The 23,862-nt window shown below is 37.3% G+C and overlaps 1 protein-coding gene across 8 annotated transcripts in view; it reads right to left on the bottom strand.

Moving 5' to 3' along the window:
* The window catches only part of RAPGEF2 (Rap guanine nucleotide exchange factor 2), a 128,397-nt gene that overhangs the window by 54,607 nt on the left and 49,928 nt on the right, over positions 1 to 23,862 (bottom strand). Inside the window, exons 1-2 of one of the 8 annotated variants that reach the window (XM_039699994.1) lie at positions 16,409 to 16,436; positions 15,516 to 15,553 (exon numbers count right to left, since the gene is read on the bottom strand). The exons of 6 other annotated variants lie outside the window; for them this stretch is intronic. In XM_039699994.1, coding sequence (XP_039555928.1) covers positions 15,516 to 15,553; positions 16,409 to 16,421 — 51 coding nt within the window. In that variant the 5' untranslated portion in view covers positions 16,422 to 16,436. Of the gene's footprint in view, positions 1 to 15,515; positions 15,920 to 16,408; positions 16,437 to 23,862 lie in introns of those variants that run through there. One more of the 8 variants, XM_039699993.1, reaches the window with a different exon arrangement.

The raw sequence follows: 23,862 nt of genomic DNA, 5'->3' as shown, positions 1-23,862 counted from the left end.
TGTTTGTTGGTTGGTTGGTTTTTGATTTATTTTTTTTTTTTTTTGGTTGGTTGGTTGGTTTTTTGTTTGGGTTTTGATTATTTTTATTTTTTTTGGTTAAGTGTCAGGTATTTTACATTACTTTGATTGCTTTATTTCATGAAGTGATCAGATTTAGGTCCAATCCTATTCTTAGTCGCTTTCAAGTACTATGAGTAGCAGAATCTCTGTTTCAGTGTATTATGTCCACAAATGTCCCTATATTATAAGAGTCCCTATTCCATAGGGGCACAGCCTATCACTCTTGGTAGCACCCTGCTGTCCCACCAAGAACTTGCATTTAAGAGTCCTGACAGAGCCTACACAGCCACAGCCTCCCACAAACTAACAGCTTCCCAGTAACACTGAATAAAATTGGGAAGGGAATTCATCGTGTAGAAATCTACATAATGAAAACCAACAAGCAGGGACAGGCACTCACTGATGGCTGCTTTTTAAGTTGAAGGAAAGACTGTTCTGAGGCATTTCAATTGACTTCTGAAATATCTCTAGGGAAAGAGAGTGGAAAACTGAGTTCAATCACTGAACTTCTGTAAAGGCTCCCCATTATTTAATGTACATGGACGAGAAAATAATAAAGCTTGGCTTTGCAGAGATCTCTCTTGGGAATAACTGATTTTTATACTAAGAAAATGCATGTTCCAGTTGATGTTTTTCCCACAGTAAGTATTTCTAAATACTTCCTTTTGTGGCTGTTTGGGTGCTTAATACACTGAGAACTACTGCTGGGTTGGAAACTAAATGGCCCACTTTCAGGGCTTTTGGAGGCTTGTAAAGTTAAATTTTGAACTCTTTGGCCTATTACAAGTAACTGTGGGAGAGGAAGGAACAGAGAACCTGGTCACAAACTTTGTTTCCACAGGAAACCAGACAAAAGATTCAAGCCTAGGGAAATAAAAGCAAAAAAAGTTCAAGAACACTTTATGTGGGCACATATGTTTACAGGAAATGTTAATTCAAACATTTCCAAGGAAGATGCTTTAAATCCTGCAAAATATTTTAAATAAATAATAGAATGCTCGTGTATATCTCATATACAGACTCATTTTGGATCACTTACAGAGCAGTCTCACAAGTGGGCATGGAAGATGCTAAAAAGCAATTACAGGGGTAAAAAAAAAGCAGGTGTAAAAATGATGGCACCCGAACCCAGATTTTATTTTCAGCTTTAAAGCACTGCTCAGAATTGAAAACCACTACAGAAAAGTAAAGAGTTTAGCCCAAAGGTGGAAACATATATCCTGGGCACACCCTAAATGGTTAAAGCAAAGACCTATGAAATGCCTACAGTTCCAAGTGTTGAAGCCTCCCCATCAATAGGCTGTTCTTACACCACACCATACATTGGTGGTGGAGTTTTTTATACCTGATCACAGAATACTTCACAATTACAGCATTCTAGCCTAACCCTAACAAAGCTTAGCAAAGTTTTTTTAAACATTCATGAAGTGATAGCTCAGTTTTGAATTGAAGCCATTCAATCTGAACTACTGCACTTCAATATTGAACCACATCACTGAATTTTACTGCACTGAGCTAACTTACAAGAGTAGAAGATATGTTAACTGATTCTAGAGTAAAGTAAATTAAGAGCTACTTCAGTTATTTTCTTAAAGATGAGATATGAAAGATGGATATACGAAACATCTTAAAATTCCCCACTTTCCAAGTGGAGGAAATAACTGTTGGCATCGTTGTGCAAAAAGACACTTGATAACAAGAGATAAGCAGCAGAAAGGGATGTGAAATCACGCATTTTAAAACAAAAAACCAACAGCCTGGGAAAATCCCTGTCAGAAATTACTCTGAAAAAGTTTCCATGTATCAACTGATCAGAAGGTCACTGAATTGTTCAGGTGATGCAGCAGAAGGAGAACCCAATATGATCACAGCATGCATCCTCCAGAAATACAGTTCTGGGCTCTTCTCCACGACCCCAGCAGAGACCTTATTTGGAAATTTTGCACACATTCCCAGCTGTGTGTTTTAAATAAAGATGGCTTAAAGCCATACACATACATAGAGTCAGAAGAAAACTATCAGAATTATGAGAAGAAAAACTAATACTTGACAAATTGCAGGAAGAGCACAGCTTTTCAGCCCACACTGAGAGAAAGATCACTATGCAGAAATAGAAAGGAGGAAAGAGAAATATTTTCAGTAAAAGGCAATGCAGGTGTAAAGCCTAATGAGCAGGAAGCTGAAAGAAGGCTGCTATCTAATGAACCACAGAGATTCTCCAAGCCAGACTCCACAGGAGCTGTGGTAGAGAAGGCTTTCAAACTGAAGCAAGGCAAAGTTATGAGTGTGCTGCACAAGTGTGTAATGGCAGTGACCCAGAAAATTCCTTCCAGATCCATGTCACTCATCCAAGCAGAAAAATCTGAAGTGAGCCCGTTGTTTGATGTACTTAGTGTTCAGAAGCAGACTAACTAACAGAGGAAGAAAAAAGACAAAATCCAGCATGACTAACACAAAAACATTTTAGATGTTCTTATTGGTAGCTTCTTAGTAAACACCTAAGTACTGTGTAACTTCCAAAGAAAAGTTTTTTAAAGATACAAATATTTAGGGAGCTTCTGTGTATAGATGCAAAAACTGAGCCCTGTCTCCATAAAATACCATATTAATTGAATGAAATTTGATGAAAATTTAAACAGAGACATGACTATTCACAAGCAATTAAATGGAAATATTGTTTGAAGTCTGACAGTTGCAGCCATGTCAATGCCACCCTTGGAGTTTTAAGTAAAGGATTATCTTTGCTTTACAGCATCAAGGAATAGTTCAGGAGAAAAGTGAGTGGAAGTTTCCACTATTTTCCTTGACTGACAATGAAGTTACACACTCCTGCTTCACCTCAAACAAAAAAAAGAACATGAAGAATTGCAATATTACAAATGACACAAAGTCCTTGCTCTAAAGGACTTTAAGTCAAAGTCCTTGCTGAAGCTTGTTTTTCCAAATATTCTGATTGTAGTATTTCAAGAATTGCAATATTGCAAATGAGACAAAGTCCTTGCTAAAGGACTTTAACTTAAAGTCCTTGCTGAAGCTTGTTTTTCCAAATATTCTGATTGTAGTATTTTTTAATATAAAGAAAAATGTATATTGCCATAATCACTAGTCTTAGCTTACTAATTGCACAATATTGAGCATTTAAAACAATGTTACAAATATTTTAAGTTGGACAACTACAAAGCAATTAATTTTGTTTGAAAATGGGGATGATGTTATTTTCAAATATGAATTTCAAAAGAAAGATTGCTTTAAAAAATCTTAGAAGTCTGTAGATAATACTTCTCAGACCAATGCAAAAAGTAAAAAGGTTTTATATTTGCATTACAGATAGTATAGGTAGTCTTCCTAATTTTCTGGCTAATGAAGAAACATTACAGTAACAAGATAAAATGTTTTTTAATGACAAGCATTTCCCTTTTTTTCCCCTTTTAATGACAAGCATATATGACTGATGTTGCAAAATCTTCAAATACTATGATTTTACCACAACTATATTTTTAATGCTATATTAACATGACTACTAGTCTAACAGCTTTATTACTTATTTTATGAGTTTTGCAAGTGCAAATGTTCTCATGCCATGGCAACACAACAGCAGTGAATGTTGCTGTAACACTCCAAGCTTTGCTTGCTACTTTACTTTACACTTTTCCCCAGATGGTAGTCAAAGAAAATTAATGAAAATATTTTACTCTGACACAAGTTTTTAAAACTGCATGTGCCATCATGCATTCCTAATACCTCCATCGTTTGCATTCTGTCACAGAGAGCAAGATTCCAACTTCTATGAACAACTTAACTATCAACTACTTTGGGCAAAAAACTTACAAGTGTGTGCTCATTGTGATCATAGGAAGGGAAAGACTAAAGAATCATTTTTCTTCTTTTCATCAAGGAGTCTTTAGGAAGTGCTACATTGCTCCCTAAATTCTGGAGCACAGTGCAGCAGCCACTGTGCAAAGCCATTTAAAATTATTTACATATATCAGCACAGAAGCATCTCTTAGAGTAATAATATCTCCAATAAATTTTGAAATAACCTGCAGAGTTTTCTTTGTTGTCCAAGTGACATTTACTCAAAACTGTAATATCTAACACTAAATTTCATTAGCCTCCCACCTTGGCTTTTTTTTAATTGTCTAATTTTCACAAACATCCACAACTACATTATAAGATAAGCAAAACAACAAGGTCCCATGTGGACCCCGTTATAAACAAGGCAGCTTTAGACTAAGCAGACGTTGTCAATTGAAGCAGTATGTTATTCTGCTTAAAATGCTGACATTCATGTGTGACTTCCAGAAATTCATCTATTTGTGTCTGCGCAGGTGTGCACACAGAGTTTAAATCATCCCTTATGGTCCTGCATCCTAAAACCACAACCATGTTAAAACTAACATATTCTACCGACACCATGAAATGTTTCAGTGGCGTTTATTCAGGAAGAGATTTTTGCATCACAGATTGCCAAGCTGCAGAAAAATAAGCAGTACAGAAACCAGGTTGAAATACCTAGACCAGTAACTGCAGCCCATTCTACAAACACAATCCAAGGACGTTCATATTTTTTCTCCCATCCACCAGAAGTTAAACACTGGAGTAGTGTGCGCATTTACATGGCCAAGGTGTGTGCATTTACCTGAACCACTGCACTACCTTGCCATGACCAGGTAATTTGAGAGCCAAACCAAGTGCTCATTTACAACAGCACTAAAATGGTAGTAGCTGTTTGAGACTTAGAAAGTTACTTTCCTAAAAGTGGTAGACATTTTAGTCATTACTACAGTAAGCATGTTATCTCTGGATGCTTAACTGAATAAAATCCCAGCTGGAACACTGAACCTCCACTTAAAAAAAAAAAAAAAATCTAAAAATAATCATGCTACTCTAACTCAGGAATTCCTAAGTTTAGTTTTCCCTGGGTACCATCATCACAGAAGGAATACTAATGTACAATACTAATGGAAGTTGCAGGTGTAGGAGTGACATTTAGCTGCCTAAACAACCTCTTCCTTCAACAGGAAATAAGTAGATAACTAGATTTTCTATATCCTACTGCTGACATGCACGCCACTGTTTGGGAAACTCCACTTGAGTAATCATTTATTTAGGAAAAGCAGCTGTATTTTTCAGGGACCTTGAAAATATCTGCTAAGTGGAAATTTCTAAAAATCCTTTGCCCTGAAATGCAAGAAGTCTCTAATCTTCTCACAAGACACAAAAAACACCATCCCAAGGACAAAACTAAAACAACAACAACAACCACCAAAAAAAAAAACCAAAAAAACCCAAAAAACCACACAACAGCAACCAACAAACAATACCAAAAAAAAAAACAACAAAAAACCACCAACCAATCAACCAAAAAAAAACCAAAAAAACTCCAACAGCAACAATATTGTGAACTTTTGAGAACCTACTGATTTGCAAATGAGCAAGACTGAATAGGACAGGAATTCCCAGAGTCAGAACATAGAAAATATTTGCAGAAGTCACACACCAATAGGCAAGGAGAGGTACACCTAAATACAGGCTTCCACAGTTATTAAAAGAAACTAACACTGTTCTCATTTTAGTTTGGTTTTCAGTCTGCTCTTACAGCTGGAAACAACTTCAGTTTTAAAATAAAATATGAGTCTTCTCTGCTGCTTTAAAAAAAATCCAGTGAACAACCATTTCCAGACACAGAGTTAATTATTTAAGTAGTATATTTAACTAAGGCACCAAAATACATAAATTCATGCATTTTCCTTTTCCTCCTGGTTCCTTAAAAGTGAGGACAACAGAAAAAAAGAGAATATTCTACATTATTTATGTGTATTTCAAAAGAAAAAAAAAATCCCTCTATAGTCAGCTACTTATTCAAAGGTCAAAAAGCCTAGCTGAAAACCCACTGGTCAAGCAGGACATTCAGCAGGTCAGGACTGAAAAGGTGAATGAGACACATCCAAGTCTAACACCTGACTCTTTCCTGAGCAACCTGGTAGAGAAAAGAGCTACTGCCTGCCAAAAAGTTGGAGAATACAAGTCCCTCTTCTTCCTAGTTTGTTATCAGTAATATATTAAGATTTAGAGGTCAAGCTGTACCTTGACTGGTGAAACAGCACAGGGAAAGAGTGCTTGTTTTGAAGAGCCTTTATTTAGCTCCTTAAGGTAAAAAACCAAAACCTTACATCTGAAAAAAACCCCACCAAAAAACCCCCCAAAAGCAGTGAAACAAAAGCAACCCAAAACCAAACAAAAAAAACCACACCAACAAACCAACAAATAAACAACAAAAAACAATCAAACCAACAAAGAAACAAAAAACCCACCAAAAAACTCCTGAACAAATGAAGAGCACAAAGAACATACTTGGACTAAAATGACAACAGATCCGATGGTTCAGCAAACCTAGGATATAGCTAAGAAGTAATTCCCAAAATTCAGTTTCAATTTCACAAAATCTAGAAATTTATTTTTTTTCAACCATGACCAGACACATTCAGGTACAATGTCCTTCATCACCCCATTTTCAAGCCATCAATCCCACTACCAGTAGCAAATGTATGGCCCTGTTGTGTATCCATGTTCTCTTTTCCAGGCTTCCCCATGCTCTTTCAAATCATCCTGCATTAGACCTTCCTGACATTCATGCAAGCCCTACAGCATTTGGCAGGCTGGCAGGCACACAGCAGCAGATAGGCATTTAGGAAACAATGCCATGGATGGAGGCCTAGGAGCACAGCCCAGCTCCCATTCTTCTGGCTCTGCAGGAAGAACAGCAGCACAGAACAGTACGAGCCTATTTTTAACAATAAAACAAGCCAACATGACTACACATACAAAGGGAGACCCACAAAATAGGACAACGTCATTTCTGTGAAATCATTCTACAGAGGGGGATAAGCTTTCTTCTTTAAACCAATTCTTCCGACTTGCAAGGTCACAGTTTGGAGTCAAGCTATAAATTAATGAATCCTACCTGGCGTGTTTGTTCAAACAACCCAGCACACAGCACCTATGCTGCAAACCAGTGACAGGCTGCAGCCAGATAAAATGAGGCAGCATTTATAGACTGAGGGAAAGAAATCCCAGGCTGAGGAATTTGACCATCGGGTTGTTGTCTGGGTTTGCAGCATGGCTCCTGGCTGCCCCATGTCTCTGAAGATCAGGTAACTGCAGTTAGCAAGAGGATACATTACTGCCACCAAATGCAAATATGGTCACCAGCCAAGCCGGGGACAGTTGAAATAAAAAATCTATAGGTAGAAAGCTACAAGGACTACATGGAGCTACATTTTATGGTGTTTGTTAGCTTATTAACAGATCCTAAATGCACATATAATGTAATACTCTGCTCTTCTCCACATTCTAACTCACAAGCCTGCTTTTCCTGTATTTTGGAAAGCAGCTGGCTCTTGATCCATGTTGAGAAGCTGGAACTGAAAGAGAAGGCTGGTGTTAAACCAGTTTGCATATTCCCAGTCCAAAGGAGAATTGTTATCTCCATCTGCATCTAAGAGCTGGAAGTGCCATGGAGGTATGCATACATTTGAGTGTAGAGAGTCACAACTGTTTTCACATTCAAAGCAAAATCTTTTTGACATTTTGTCAAATGGTTCAGAGCTTTCTGCTGCTTACAAAAGTCACTAAACAAATTTAGAAGACCTGTAAGGAAAAATCAGAAAACCCATCTGAATTAAAGGAAAGGTAGTCACACTCCATACACCACGAAGGACAGGAATTATTGAAATTGTAGCAGATCAAATTACTTTATGCCTTTTTAAGGTGTTCTGGACAGGGTTTGGAAGGAATTTCATATTACTGGAGACATCAACTTGACTGCCTATAACTCAGGACTTGGGAAATGCTAGAAAACTACTCAATCCAAGCTGAGAGATTTAGCAAGACACTTCTCATTTAGGAAAATCCTATTTCACTTTTCATGAAAAGGGAACTAAACATGCCAGGATTTTGTGTTCCAACATCTGCAATGGAGACCAGTGATTGCAAAAGGACCTAGGGCCTTATTTTTAGCTTTTTGAGCAGCTTAAGGTTTAGGCCAAGTATAGAATGCCAGGTTAGCTGAACACCATGAACCAACTGGTTCATGGCAGCAGGCTTCATATTTGCAGTGAGAGCAACCCAAAAAGACAAATATAGCCTTTTGCCCACAGGACCAACATTCTTACTAATGGAATTAATAGAATCTTGCAGTCTAGTAACCAAGTCCAGCACCATAAGAGTAAATTACAAAAAATATACCCACAGAACTTCCTATATTCCAGTTATTTCACCGAATGTTGTGAACCCTCATCTTTCCCAAGTGACAAAATCAAATAAATCTAGGCAATAGCTGATCTCCATCCCTACACCTCGGACTTATTAGGGACCAAGCAGCAGCACTGCTTGTGTCAGGTACTATTATAATGTAAAGCTATTTACCTTCAACATCACTCACATAATAGCAATGCAATCTCTTGTCCTTCATCTGTCCTTCTAGTATTCTCATACAAAGCAGGGGGATTGGAAGGAATGATAAACATTCCAATAAATTTTAGCTTCTGGGCTCAGGATCAGCTTTCACAAGTAACCCACTGAGCAGAGACCCCTTCAGCACAGTTTATTCTTCTCCTGGTTCTCAGCTGAATCATCACCATCTCTAAATGAACAGCAAAGAGACTACTGGCAAGCTGACAAAATTGGAATAACCACCAACTACCCAATTCTGGGATACCATGCAAGTGCCAGTGACATTTCTGTAACAGACTGATGGATTAAGCATGCAGAAGTTAGAATCCTAAAAACTCTGCAGAACTGCTGGAGTCATGCCACACTTCTCTTGCTCTACAGCTACCACATTCTTAAATACAATATTGGCAATGAAGTGTGGTGGGTGCAAGATTCTTTAGTCAAGGGTAAATCTCAAGACATTCATATTTCTTGTTTCTCAAATCCTTAATATTAACTATATTTCTCAAACACTGGAAACACTGGTTCAGTATTACACTCACTTGCAGAAGTCCTAAAATATCCTGTGAAGTGTTTTTCTTTTTTTCCTCTTTCTAGTAGTATTACTTCTATTAATTTCAAATTTTAGAAAAAGCTACCAAGAATCCAAAAGTAGCAGTACATTAAAGAATTAGTTATCTGGTCATATATCTGCTGTTGCAATTAAAGTATCAAAAATAAAAATCAGATTTTAATAAAATAGCCCTAAAATCCTAAAAATCTTGTCTTTATTTCAGTCAAGCAAAAATCACACCACTGTGTATTCAATGAGGGATTAGTAAAATTAGCTCAGTTTTTCAAACATCAAGGATGTTGTTAAGGGCTAATTTGTAGCAATTTAAAGCCTAGAATCCAGCAAGGAATAAAAAATATGCAAGACAATTGAAGAAAAACAAACTTCAAATAATCTTAAAAAAATTATACTTCAGAGTTTCCAGCACCAACATCATGATCCCAGGGTGCTGATGGTCTGAACATAGCCTAAATGTTTATGCAATTCTAGTTTAGAATTTAGAAATTATAGTTCCTAATGCTCATACTCTTAAATCATTCCCGCTATCTCTTGATATTTCATTGATTTTGCAGACAACCTGTAAAGTTATCAAGTACAGAAGTATTTTGCAGATAAGCTTCAGGTCATGTTAGCAGTGGAATACAAAACATGAGACATCTCCCCTCGCTTTTGCTGCTGGAGTAGTACCAGCAGCAATCATGACTGCAGAAAAAAGCAGCCCAACTGACAGCATTTTCTAATCCTCTTATAAGCTACATGTTTCTTTACATATCACTGAGATCCCCTGCCTTAGACAATTAAAAATTAAATTTCAAAAAAAATCTAACCTATTTCCTCTCACTGGAATATTTTTGCTGTTTTGTTCGATAAACTGTTGAGTTTACATCACTTGGAAATAAAGTACCAGCAGTAAGTACCACTGAGTAAAACCCTTGAGCCAGTATTCAGCAAGGGACTGCAATTATTTTGCAGGTGGAATAATGAACTTGAGATACTGAGGAACAGGATTTCCTCAGTTTTCTTAGTGCTTGCTTCTAGTTACAATGAACTTCATGCTACTCATTGTGCATATTGTCCATTCCGTATTTAACTTATTTTTAATTTAGGCTACTTAACACAACACATTATCTCTGCTGTTTAGAGTTTCTCTACTTCCTATGCCTTTATTAACTCATAGAATCAGAAGCAAGTCAACACTATGTTAAGGGATTTAGGATTTTTTACTTCTTTTGATGTTTGGGATTTTTGGTTGCTTGGATAGCTTTTGTTTTTCTATAATTGTTGGGTACCAGCAGCTCTCAACTTCAGCTAGATTTTCAGCACATCTGATGATGAGGCAGGAGTGCCAACAACTCAGTAATAATAAATAGCTTTAGTCTCTCAGTCTCAAAATAGCATTTTGGAAGAAGCTGACTTTCCTTTTCAAGTTCACATCTGCATTGTGACTATAAATGCCACATTCCAGTATACAGCATCAAAAACATCACTCTGCAAACACTGCAACAGCACCACTACATTTGGCCACTTTAGAATATAAACCAGAGCCATAATACTGAATACGTTGTGAGGCCTGAAACTCTCTTACTTCATAAACTTGCTAAAAATTGCCCTACTGTGCAATCTTCAACACCAACTACCCACATCAACCTGAAAAAAATTTAGCTACTTCATTACATGTAGATGGCAGCCTTTTGGGTATGGTTTTGAGGGTTTGTTGGGTTTTTTTGACTCTTCTCCTCTCACTTTGAAATATGCTGTGCAATCCCCAGGCATTGAAACCATAACAGAAAGATAGCAGGACATCTTCTATGTGCCAAGGATGCTCTCATTGCCATCTCTACAGGTCACTAAATGCATTCACAGTCATTCCTCTGAAATGACCCAAATTTTGCCATTTATAAGCTTTTGGGGAAATCTGCAGTTAAATGCTGTCCTGCAGAACAGGAATTGAGCCAGAGTCTACCACAGATCTCTGGAAGGATGCCAGGCAAGTCACTTAAAATCAACCTTTCATATGATCATTAGGCTGTGAGTGCCTGCACTGGGCCAATATAGAAAACTCAACCATCAAAATCCATCCTTTGAATGCCTATTTAGACCTTCCTGTGCCGTGGAATGACCATCTTAAGCTCTCAAAATGCTGCCCTTACGTTTTGCCAAAGATTTGCTTCAGCCGACCTTAGTGAAAAATTAAGATAATGCCACCCCCACAATACCTTAATTATTTGCCTGAACGCTGTAGTTATGAGCATCTTGAAAAGCCACAGAAGAGAATAATATTTATGCTTTTCTCTTCTGAGTAAGACTTGAATAGTACACCATAAACACAACCTGGCCTTTCGAGCAATGAAGCTAGCCCAAAACACCAAACAGCTGCTCATTACAAAGCTATCCACCTTGAGATAAATCTTGGAGAAGATACATGGTCATGCAATTAAAGACTCTATCATAATGCACTTACAAAGAGGTGAAACACTATTTCTAATCACATGAAGAATCCACAACCCCTTTATTGGCCTCCAGAGAGGATTTTTTTTTAAAAAATACACAAATTAAAAGTAAAGGAATAATCAGAAGAAGCCAAACCAGAAATCTGGTTTCAATAAGTGCTGAAAATAAAGGTGCCTAACAACAAAAGATGATAATCTGTATCAAATCCCAGAGCAATGTAATTCTTCAAGATGAATAAAATCATAAACATCAGCAGCTGCAGCAGCTAACAGGTCACTACTTCCTAGACACAGCTTTTTCATACATCTATTTTTTTTTTCCAGAAACAAGCAAAAGCTTAGCAACTGTAGCCATCTGATCACAACACCACACCTCTTTTCCACAAATTAGTAGTTCTGTGTGATGCTCACTCAAAGGACAAAATAACTATATCACACTACATTTATTATATGAGTCAAGGAAAAATACTGATGATCTCTTCCAGTAACAGAAAATGATTTCTGGTATAGTTCTAGATTTCTTAGGAAAACCTGCCAACAGGCACCTTTACTACACATCAAACTAAAATAACCATATTTGAACAATCCCCATTCAAGATTTTTCCTCAAAAATATCACTCATTTCCTTCTCTTTCCTGGGAGGGAAGAGACCCCTAGCACATGGCCACAAATCTTTCTGAATTAAAATATGGTAAGAACAACCCAAAAATCTGACTTACTGCTTCCAATAATTTTTAGTAATTCAAGACAGGTTGAGCACAAAGACTGCAGCACCCATGATCACTAAAGAAGTGTCACTGTGCCGGCAGCAAAACTTGTCCTTTTTTATCAGACTTTATTTTAATTACACCTGAAGTAAAAATATACTTTCTTACAGGTTGTCCATAAGTCACTCCAATGTATTGTGCAATTCATGAGTTGTTAATCATTACACAGTCATATACGAACTATGCATCTCAAGTCCCATTTTTACAAGTCATTATACCTGTCAATTTTTTAATTTTGTTTTTTCAATTGACCTTGAATAAAGTTCCTACAAACAAAAGATACAAAGGAAAAAGAGAAATGAGATCAAAAGCTAACACCTGACAAAGCCCAAGCCTACAGTGGGAACCTTCATGCACTAGACCTTCTTGTGATTTTTTTCCACCTAATAAACCAGGTGGACGATGCAATGCATGTAGCTTTTCAAGAGATTGTTTGAACATCCACAAAACAATATTTTTTGCAACACCATTCATCTTCCTAAAATTTAAGATTAAGAAAATTATAATGAAAGCCCTACAAAGCTGGTTGAGAGGACTCCTGTAACCAGCAAGGACACTGCCAAATATAATGAGTGTACTGAAGATGCCCCATCCCTGGAAGTGTTCAAGGCCAGGCTGGATGGGGCTTTGAGCAAGCTGGTCTAGTGGAAGGTGTACTGTCCATGGCAGAGGGGTTGGAAGAAGATGGTCTTTAAGGACTCTTCCAATCCAAACTATTCTAAAATTCCTTTAATTACACAAAGTACATCAAATACAAGAACTAAGCAGAAGTATTTTTGCAACAACCCTCCCTTCATTTCTCTGCCATCTTTCACCCAGAGCATAATTTTACTCCCTGTTAAACAGATGACAGTAGTTGTGTATCAAGGAACATCACTTTCAGATATGTGCTTGTAGCGCTGCTTCAAATTCCTCCAATTTATAAAATATGAGGCATGTAAGACTTGATTGATGCTCCTGACTTTATTTCTTATATTAAAAAAATCTAGGAAACACAGGAGCATTTTTAACTTTTCTTCTCCATTTTCACCATGATTAACACAATGGCAAGTTTGCATACCACTTCCAGAGAACAATAGATTTAAACCATATCCCTCATTCCCTAACTCAACTAGTGTGAAATTATGATTTAACAGTATTAAGTAAAATTAATTCACAGAAACTTGTGAAACCTTGCACAGGAGATTTTTGCAGTCAGTTCCAGATTGGAACTGAATTTTGCATTCAGTTCCAGCAATTCAAGCTGTGAGACTCTGGGTGGTGATGTCACAGAAGCAATTAAGCCTCCCTCCTTGAAATAAGTTCAAGTCAGATATCAATAAAATATTTAGAATTCTGGGAACATAGTAACATGAAAATAACTCATTACCAGAAATTATTAATTCAAGAAGTTTTTCCTCTTAGGCAAAGTAAGATAAAGTCTTATGCCTTGGAACTCCAAGCCTCCCTTCCCTTTCTACGAAAAATTTACATCTTTCAGTTTTACCTTCCAAGGAAAATAATGTCTACCTGGTGAACAGGCATGAAAAGTTTCATTGTTAAAGCAGCAGTTTTTGCTGCCCTAGTTTGTGTCCTTAAAGTTCTATATAGTCTTTAAACTATGTCTTTTTTTCATGCTAAATCTGCAGCTGCATGTCAGGCAGTATGATTTCTTTCTCTTGCATATATGGGGACATTTCTAAAGCAATGCCTTGACCTTTTTCCTTTTACTATTCCTACATTGTAGTCCAGTCTCCATTTTGGAGAGTGAAATTAATCTCTGTGATTTAAATACCTCAAAGTTATACAACTAGAATAGGACAGAGTTTGTAATGTGAAGTCCTAAAAAGCCAGTTTATTTTTTTTTCCTTTATCTATAAGCACTTATTTGATATCAGTTAAACTTTTTGTGCTACCAGAGTAAATCTAGAACTTTTCATTGACATTCTTTGGAAAGGAGAAAGAGCAGGAAAACATATGCAATACATATTCAGCTTTTTTATTTTATTCCTATTTGCAAATTCAAACTATCCTATTCTATTTCAGTTTCTTCAGTGCTGAGTTTCAGGAGGGAAAGAAGGTGGGTTTTGTTTGGGTTTTTTTTTTTTTAGATTAAGTTCTAAATATTTCATGAACACCAAATGGTTTGGTTACATGAACTCTTAGAATGTAATTAACAAGAGAAAGGAACAAAACAGTCTACAATAAGAAACTGTGTTACATTGCTACAGGTGTAAGAAAAATTCACTGGACACATTCTAAAACATTTCTAAGTTACTTTCTCTATTTCTACACAATCAACACTGAATTCTTGCAAAAAACATGTTCTTCCTTCAAGAAGTTCATGCTACCACTTCTTCCCACTATTTACGATTCTTTAACTGTATCTGGTGAACATACTGTTCACATTGCCATGTACATTCTAACACACGGTAGTCACAGAACACATATTCATAAATATCTTCTCAAGAAACAAATGTTAAGATTGAAAACTATATTGAATCATATAAAATCCAGCACAAAGGTTTAAACATTTTAACTGAGCAATAAGGTTCTGTACATTTTTATAGAACTTACAGAACCTTTTTGTCATGCAAAACCTAAATTTCTAATTCCTGACACCTGAGGCCTTGTTAAATAATGTTTGCTCTTCTGCTTATGAATGCATTTTTCCCAAACAATAAACACAGGCAGCCTATGGGATTAAAGCATGACAAAGGTGTAGCTGACTCATGGGATCAATTAGAAAGCATCAGTACTTATGCCTTTTGTTCATTCCATGTTTTACTAACAGTTCCTGCATTTCAGCATAAGTGTATCACAGATGTTCAACGCCATGCTACAAGGCAAAACTACACTAGTACCACACACTAGACAGAATAAAGCTATTCTTATCATCACCTACAATTATATCACTTGTTATACAGCTTACATATTGCTTTAAAGTTTTAACAAATGCATTATGATTTTAAGTGAATGCTCAAAGCTTCCTGCCCAACCAAGCATGTCAGCATTTTTTCAGTAAATTTTTAACATCTAAAAAGAACCTACAGAGTTGCCTTTTTTAAGCTAAAAACAATTTCAAATACAGCCACCAACATTAATGCCACCTCAGGTACAGCTTTCCCTCCAAAGCTGCTATTAAATCCACAAGCAGGAAAGGCAGTGAGCAGGACGACAAGCAGCTTCAATCTCCATGCAGTTTGCCCGTGACAGGTTATTGATAGAACAAACAGAATTTGCAATACTTACTGAGTGCTTCTCCTGCTGGCCCATAACTCCATGGTTAGCTGGGATTGCAAGTGGTTTCATAATGAAGAAACATAAGATGAACTGAATTTACACATCATGTACCAATTTCTTATGGATGGCAAGTCACCCTCTACAGCATTAAATTAAAAAGAGGCGGAGGGGGTGAAACCAAGCTGGAGCTAAAAGTGTCACTACTGGTAAGCTCAAAACCCCCCTCGCACTTGTAGTGCAGAGCAGCAATCCGAATGACGGCGTTCGTCTCCATTTTTGCAACACTGAAAGTCGAAGCGTGTCAGGACGTACAGAGCCTGATGAAACCCTACATATCCAGCATCCATTCAAGGGAACAAAACCATTCCCTGAGCCTGAGGAATGGGAAAGGGAGGGAGGGGAAAAAAAAAAAAAAGGACAAAAAAAAGCTAAAATGGCTGACTGCACAGAGACTCCCTCAAAAAGGCTTAATACAGTATTATATTGGTCAGGGTGCAGGAACCAGCCTCCAGCACTCAGCCAAGCATTGTTAATACTCCTGTTTCATTTGCAATCACACACTCACAAATGCAGCCTCCCCCTCCCGCCACCACTACCCTGCACTCCCCCAAAATCAGGGCAGCGCACACGAATAGGGACCTCCTCCCCTGGCTGCTAATGATGCTGACAGAGTAGTGACCAGTGATCTCTGTTCCACTCAGCTAACCAAGTTTGCACAATTAATCTCAGCAGCATGACATTGATGGGCATTTAATTTTATGATGCCTGTTCCTCACAATCGAGACAAGCACTTCTACCGCCCAAAGAGTCAGCAACAAAAATACAACAGTTACACACACAAAAACCCAGAGAATCATGAGTCTGAATGCAATACGCCAATATAATTACGTTATTGTGCTTACTTTGGAAGACCATGGCTGCAGGCAGTTGGCATAGCAACGCACAAGGAAAGCCATTTCCTGGGTAGAAAGAATGCTTCCTTTTCTAAATAAAAAATTCCTCTTAGGATACAAACGGCATTGCTGCTTCCTGCAGAAAGCAAAGACACTGAAGTCTGTCTCTTAACCTGCACACAGGCACACACTCAATGCAGTTCGAGTGATGTAAGTGGATTTCTCTGTCTCACCCTCTCTCTCCTCTCCCTCCCTCTCCCTTTATCCACCGAAATATTCGAGTCAAATGGAAGACACATTCCTAGAGGCTCGCCCCCTCTGATACTTAACTGTTTCACTCATTAAGGTGGAGATGGACAATGCAGATAAAACAGCAAGCTCCTGCCTGTGTCTGGCATCAGCCTCGGAAGATCAAGGCATCCCCAGAGGGAAGGGATCCGTTCGCTGCTGGCTCCTAAGAATATCACTGAAGTCAGGGTGGGAATGAGGACCCACGTTCACCTCGCCAAATCCTCAAGTGAACATGACTTTTCAAGAAGATAATGCTAAAGCAGAGACATCACCTCCCTTCCTCCCCAGCTGTAAACATTTTTATCACGTATTTACAAACAGTGCACTCGATGAGCTCGCTCAGATTTTCAGCAGCTTCGCCCTTTCACAGGCCAGAGACACCCACCCGCAGGGTGTGGGAGGTACATGTCCAGACACCTTTAACACCATTGCAAACCTTTCTGAACGGAGCTGCTGCTTCTCCTTGTGCCCTGAATACACAAATTCTACTAAAAACACACAGGTATATGAGCTGTGGAAAAGACTGACATAAATATGGCATTTATAATTCTCCTCTCAGAACATAATTGTGTCTTAAACTCAGAAACGTCCCCAGTCACTCCCATGTACACTACACCCTTTCTCACGCTGTATTGGTACAATCATGCTGCAGAGAAGACTTAACAGTTGTTTCAGAGGCAAAAGACACAGGAAAAAAAATTGGATACTAGGAATGCTATGTCATACAATCTGCAGCTGCCTTCCCTCAAATTAACATGTACACTGATAACGAGCTTAGTTTGTTACACATTGATTTCCTTCACTCCTGGCAATGATTGCTAGCAAATGAGGCTATAAAAATTAGTGGAAATGAATTATAGTAATGGCAGAGAAGATCCTGAAATAATCCAGTCTATTTTTTGCACAATTTTTCGATGGACACAGTTTCATATGTATTTACATTTATGGGAGTTTCATGACACTTATGTCCTTGGTCTTCAATATAAGCTAAAAGATAAGTTATTCTTTAAATTGCTCAATTACAACAATTAGTTTAGAATTTTGTAAGTCTTTGTCATGTGCCAGTGCAAGATTATTTTAAAGCATTAAATTATGCTTAAGCCTTGTAAAACAGTTTAATGCTGAGCACAATCAATTTTCTGATGAAGTGTTGATTAGAAGTAGCAGAACTTATGAATTCTAGGAAGCTTAGGAAAACCATTTCTAGTACAAAATTTAAAAATACTACTTGTTGACAAAGCAATTAAAACCCTCTCCAGTCTGATTGGGTGGCCTTGTGGTTAACACCATGAGCAGAATTTGAGTATTTTATGCTCATGTCAAGAAAAAAAAAATTAAGTTCTGCCAAAACAGAAACATCTCCCCAGCACAGGAAGGCAGTACACCACTTTCTGAACTCTGTCACACACACAACTATCAACATGCATCCTCTCTGCACCAGTGGATATTTCCAGCTAAAATCCAGCACAGGTTTCTGTGCCACAAGCATTCACAAGTAACATGGAAACATGATTAAACCCATCAAAACAATAGTGAAACACAAAACTTGCATATAACATTACCACGAAACACTTTCTTACTACTTATGCTGTTCACCACTATATACCTCTATTCGTCTGTTAGTAAATTAAGCCAGTACTTTGTCCATGAATGCAAAAATTTTTATTAACCTAATGAAGTTTAATTGATGTTTACATGCATCAGACTGACAAAATTGTTGTGGTTTCCAAAACAGAAAAATAAGCCTCAAAATGTGAAAAGTGACATTTATGAAATTAGGTGAAGACAACACTACTCACAGACAATTCGTGAGTCAAAACAGTTTGAAGAATAAATGGTCAATTTCATTTCCCTACTCCTTCCTCCTCAACTGCAACCATTTCCAGGTATGTTGTGACCGTACGTACTGTCCCTTTTCAGTTCAGAAAATACTCTCATATAATTTATTTTCAAAAAAAAATTAAAGTAGAAGTCCAGTGAATTGTTATAGGGTACAGTGAAAAATGATTGGAATTTAAATCAGTGTAAAACACAAGAACAATGTATTGTGGAAAGTTTCTATCATAAACAAGTGTAAATACATCACAGAAAACCAACCTGGAACTTTCTGTTCATGGGTTTTTCAAAACCCATGTAAGAACTCCTTGCTTAGACTTAAAAATTTGGGGAGAGGGGGTGGGGAGGGGTGGGAAGGCAAGACAGTTCTGCAAATGGTTTTAGGCTATTAAAATCTAGTGTCCCTTTATGAGCCACAGAAAAGAATGTTAAAAATCCATTACAAAAGCAACTACAAATGTATGGACAACATCCTAGGACTACCCCATAGGATTAGGGATTCACAAGCAAAACTGAATTCTAGGTAGAAATTGGTAGAGATCTCAGCAGCATGTATCATCTGACTGTAATATCTCTCAACTATTTTACATTCTAGAACATCATCTCACATGGATATCATTCTCCTAAGCAGTGCCAACAATGCCTGGATTACTAAACCTTGTTAGGTTAATGACAAATGCTGCAACGACAGATTACCTCAATTCCTCAATTTCAAGCATTTACCTAAACTCACAACTATTTACAAAAGTACTTAAATTTTTATACAGATTACATACACAGAGACCATTCTTTTTCTGAAGTACCTCAAAATCAGAAATTATCAGCACATTTTCCCCTTCCCTTTAAACATAATGTAAAGTATCATTTCCTTCATGTTCAAGTACCTAGTCAAAAACAAACAGAACACTCTAAGGTCACCGAATTTACTGCCACTGCATGACTCCAGAAGCTAGAAAAAACATTCACAGTGGAGGGACAATTACACAGATATTACACAGCTGTGTAGGTGGAATAACAGACAGCTAAATTGAAGAGTGCAAGAATGGAGTACATAATTTTAAGGAAAATAAGGCAGACCTATCTTCTTTGTCTCTTATCCTCCTCACTTGGAAAGAAGTTTAAAACTTAAATTTAAGCTCAGGGATATTGGACACAAAACTGCTAAAGCTCCCAGGAGCATGCTTCTGAATTTTATAATGCTGGTGTTCTCGGCTTCCCACTAACCTTACCAGAGAAATTACTACATAACAAACTGTTGCTCCCATCAGATTTAAAAACACCAACTGAAACCACTAAAAAACCAGAACAATAATTCACTCAAAATGCTACGACACACTTAAACATCCCATACAATACATAAGTCTTATTCTAAAATATTCAGACAAATTTATTGCCAACAATTTAAATCTCTGGCCGTATGATCTGATTTCATGCAAGCGAGCTCCTATTTATCAGCATAAAGCAGACATGGGACAGTCTAGGCATACCTATCCCTATTAGTATTTTCTCAAGAACTCTGAGAACTTTAAATAAAACTGTTGAATACAAGAAAATTACCAAGCATGTTCTCCAAGGTACTAAAATACCACTTTGGCCAAAACACACAGATAAATTAACAGTATTCACCACGTTATTTTTTTTAGTTCCTAAGGCTGTGGCACTGCCATCACTGTAAGGATGCCCCTGCACAGCTGATGACACCAAAGCAAGACTTACTATGGACTGGTGTGTGATGGACTGGTGTGTGCTGTTTTGATAACACATTTATTAATGTTACAGACTATTTGAACAAATGCCCTTCTGTTGAACTGCTGCTGCAGATGAATCTATAATCCAGATCTTTAAAATAATGACAAGCCCAGAGCAGTCAGGCAGCTGGCTGGATGTTCCACAGACTGCCAATCTTCCCTCTGACAGCAGACCCATTTGTCACCTTCTGTGCACAGCAAAGTTTTTATTTGCATGCTGTCCATCTTAAAATGGGAGCAAGTTATAGTATTCATCTAAAATTCATCTAAATCATTCATCATTTAGTATTCATCTGAACTTGCCATCAAATCCTCTTATGTTTGCCAACTATGTTAGAACAGATATGAGGAAAACCTATGGATGGTCACTCATGCAAAATGTGACAAGAAGTCTTACTTCCATAATATCTGTCAAAATCATATATTACATACACATATATGTATGTTTCTTAAGTCACTTTATGTGATGTTTAACTGATTTACCTGTGATTTTTACACAAAACAAAGAGCTCATTCTTATATAAGCCTAAAGTTGAATGCATGGCTTTAAAGCTATACATTATCATTATTAAAAGTTAAAAATTAGGCATAAGCTTTGCAATATTAATTACTTTGGTTGGAAGAATGGTCACAGATTAGTTTAATTTCTTTAACTGTTTCAGTACTTCAGTAGTGGAAAAAATGCATTATGTCAGGATAAATGGAAGTTTTTCCCAACATTTACAAAATTTTCTCAGGTTGGTGTAATGACTAGATTTAACAATGGCATATTAATTTTATCGGCAAAGGTCAGAATGTGCTTTCTGTTCTTAAACTGGGGAGAAAAGCATGGAAGCAAAACAGCAGACACACTTTTAAGGTCAAGAATCATGATGTCAAGCATACAGGAGCAGCAAGTTGTCTTTACCAGATCTAAACAGCACTTTGACATCCATACCTGCTGGGGATAAGGTTCACTACTGAGATACAAATCAGCCCACTGTCTTGGGGGAAAAACAAACTAACAAAATATCCACAAAAACTCCCACATGTCATCGTTTCCATACCAATTTCACAGCAGGAATCCAGGGACACAAGTCGTTCACTTATGAGAGGCAACCCTAAAATTTCACATTCTTTGTTGTAGAACAATGTAGGAAAACTTCAAAGAAGGTGGATGACTGCATAACTCTTTCATGTGTATCCTACCGCTTCACTGTTAAAATGTAAAAATAAAACTCAGATATTTTTCTGAGGCAAATGAACTGTCCACATTCTATATTGTTAAGGTCATTAGTAGTCTCATTGAAACCTGTTCTGAAATATTTGCAATATTCTAAATATTCTGACATATTTGCATTGCAAGGATGATTGTTGTGGCACAGAACTAAATGTATCTGAGACCAACCAAGGCAGGGGAATAATTATTAATATCTCAGTATGAAATATTAATGGATTAAAAACAAACAAATCCCAGAATTTTCAGTCTCCTATAAATGCCAGCTGGTTTTCTGTTGGTTTTTGTTGTTTATTTATTCATTGGATAACTTCAGCAGTAGTGAAGGGGCAGTAGTTTTGTTCTAAGCTAACACAATATGCTTTTCTTAGGGCAACAAGTCTGGTGAGGGGCTTGGAACACAAGCCCGATGAGGAACAACTTGTGGGAGCTGGGCTTGTTTAGCCTGGACAAAAGGAGCCTGAGGGGTGACCTTATCACTCTACAACTCCCAGAAAGGTGGGTGCAGTCAAGTGAGGGTTGGTCTCTTTTTCCAGGCAGCAGCTGACAGAACAAGAGGACACAGTCTAGACCAAGGGAAATATAAGTTGGACATTAGGAAAAATTTTTTTACAGAAAGAGTGAAAAAGTACTGGAATTGTCTGCCTGGGGAGGTGGTGGAGTTGCCATACCTGGATGTGTTTAAAAAAAAAAACTGGATGTGGCACTCAGTGCCATGGTTTAATTAAGGTGTTAATGCATGGGTTGGACTCGATAATCTTGAAGGTCTCTTCCAACCTTGTGATTCTGTGTGTGTCTGATTCTAACAGTGTCTTAATTAGAAGTTTTAAGGGAGAATTTGAAATTCTGTTCAAGGCGCAGATGTAGACAGGACCAGCAGAAAACCACCCGACTGCCTGTTCATCTTTTTTAATGTGAACTTGGACATCTCCCAGAGTAGCTTACTACTTTTCTCTGCTGTTTTGAGGAAGTTTAACTTTGAAAGAGCTGGCTGCTGTTAGAGAGAATTTTCACTCACTTCAGCTGTCTGTTGGAAGGAAATAACTCGTTTTTGTCTCCAGTCATAGTCTCATGCCAGGGGACTCTCTGAAGAGCCTACTCCAGGGGTTCCCAATTAAAATCAACACTGAAGAGTTTACTAGTGTAAGATCATTTTCTTTTGGGAAAACTCTCTCCTTGTGCTCTTGCATATCCTCTCTTGTGTAACACACCATGCACTAATAGATCTTGAGAGCTTTGTGCCCTGCCTCTAGCAACTGTACAGAAATAATTTATACAGATCTCTTATCAGTAACAAACCCCATGCAATTTCACATGTCCTTTACTTTAAAAATAATTATCAAGCAAAATGAGCCAAATTGGTTTTATATAGGAAAGAAGTCAAACCACGATATCATATCCTTCAAAAAAAGAAAACTTAATATAAAAGTCTAAGGAATGCCCTTTCCCTTTCCTCTTCTTTAATCAAATAAATCAGGAAGCCAACTACCATCACTTGATGGATGTCCCATTTTGCAAACGTAACACTACATTTTTTCCCTCGCAATTACAAGATCAGCTACCTAGATACTGAAGTGTTAAATAAAAATAGGTAGAACTACACCTACCAGACTGAATTTCCCTTGTAATTTGGTTCTACACTGTTTCATATTCCAAGACTGATGTCAGAATTCTTCCTTTTGAAGTGGTCTTTTGTGCACCACAGATCATTTTAAAACTTTAAAACCAGTTAGCTGCAGGCCTTTACATTCACCAAATTAGTGTTCAAGAGTAATACATAATTTAGAAGTAAAAGGAAGGAAAATTAAAATATTTTATATTGTAGGACATATATATAATGTTTATATATCTACGTGTGTATAAAATAATAAAAAGTGTGAGAAGACAATATGTGTAGGTTTTCTGCCAAGCACATCAACAATACACATAACACCTGCCAGCTGTTCCAGCTGCATGTTAAAACTTTACTGTCTGAAAATTCAAATATAATTAAGCCTAACCACTCAAACCTAAAGCCCAGCTCCCAATACCCATTACACATACAACAGAATACTAACACTTTCACTAGACCTTACACTAAAAAAAAGGAGGTTTTTTAAGTTAAAAAAAAAAAAGAAAACTTTTAAAAATCTTTCCGTCAGAAAAGTGCAAATACAAGGAATTTTAAAAGTGCATAACAAGTATGTCTACACAATAGGGTGGTGAAGGACAAGGTAAGAATTCACACACAAACGTTGTGGTAAATTCAAGGTAACTACCTTGCTTTACTTAGGACTTGTTAGCTCTCCTGAAATGAACTGTTACTCAGTGAAGGATGCAAGCATGGATAATGGCATTTACACTCAGCAGGATCTAGCCTGGGCCCTGTAATA

Source organism: Passer montanus, unplaced genomic scaffold (assembly GCF_014805655.1).
Source record: "Passer montanus isolate IOZ18808 unplaced genomic scaffold, ASM1480565v1 scaffold14, whole genome shotgun sequence".
In the NCBI taxonomy this organism is placed as follows: Eukaryota; Metazoa; Chordata; class Aves; order Passeriformes; family Passeridae; genus Passer; species Passer montanus.
This window is presented reverse-complemented; position numbering and strand designations above follow the sequence as displayed.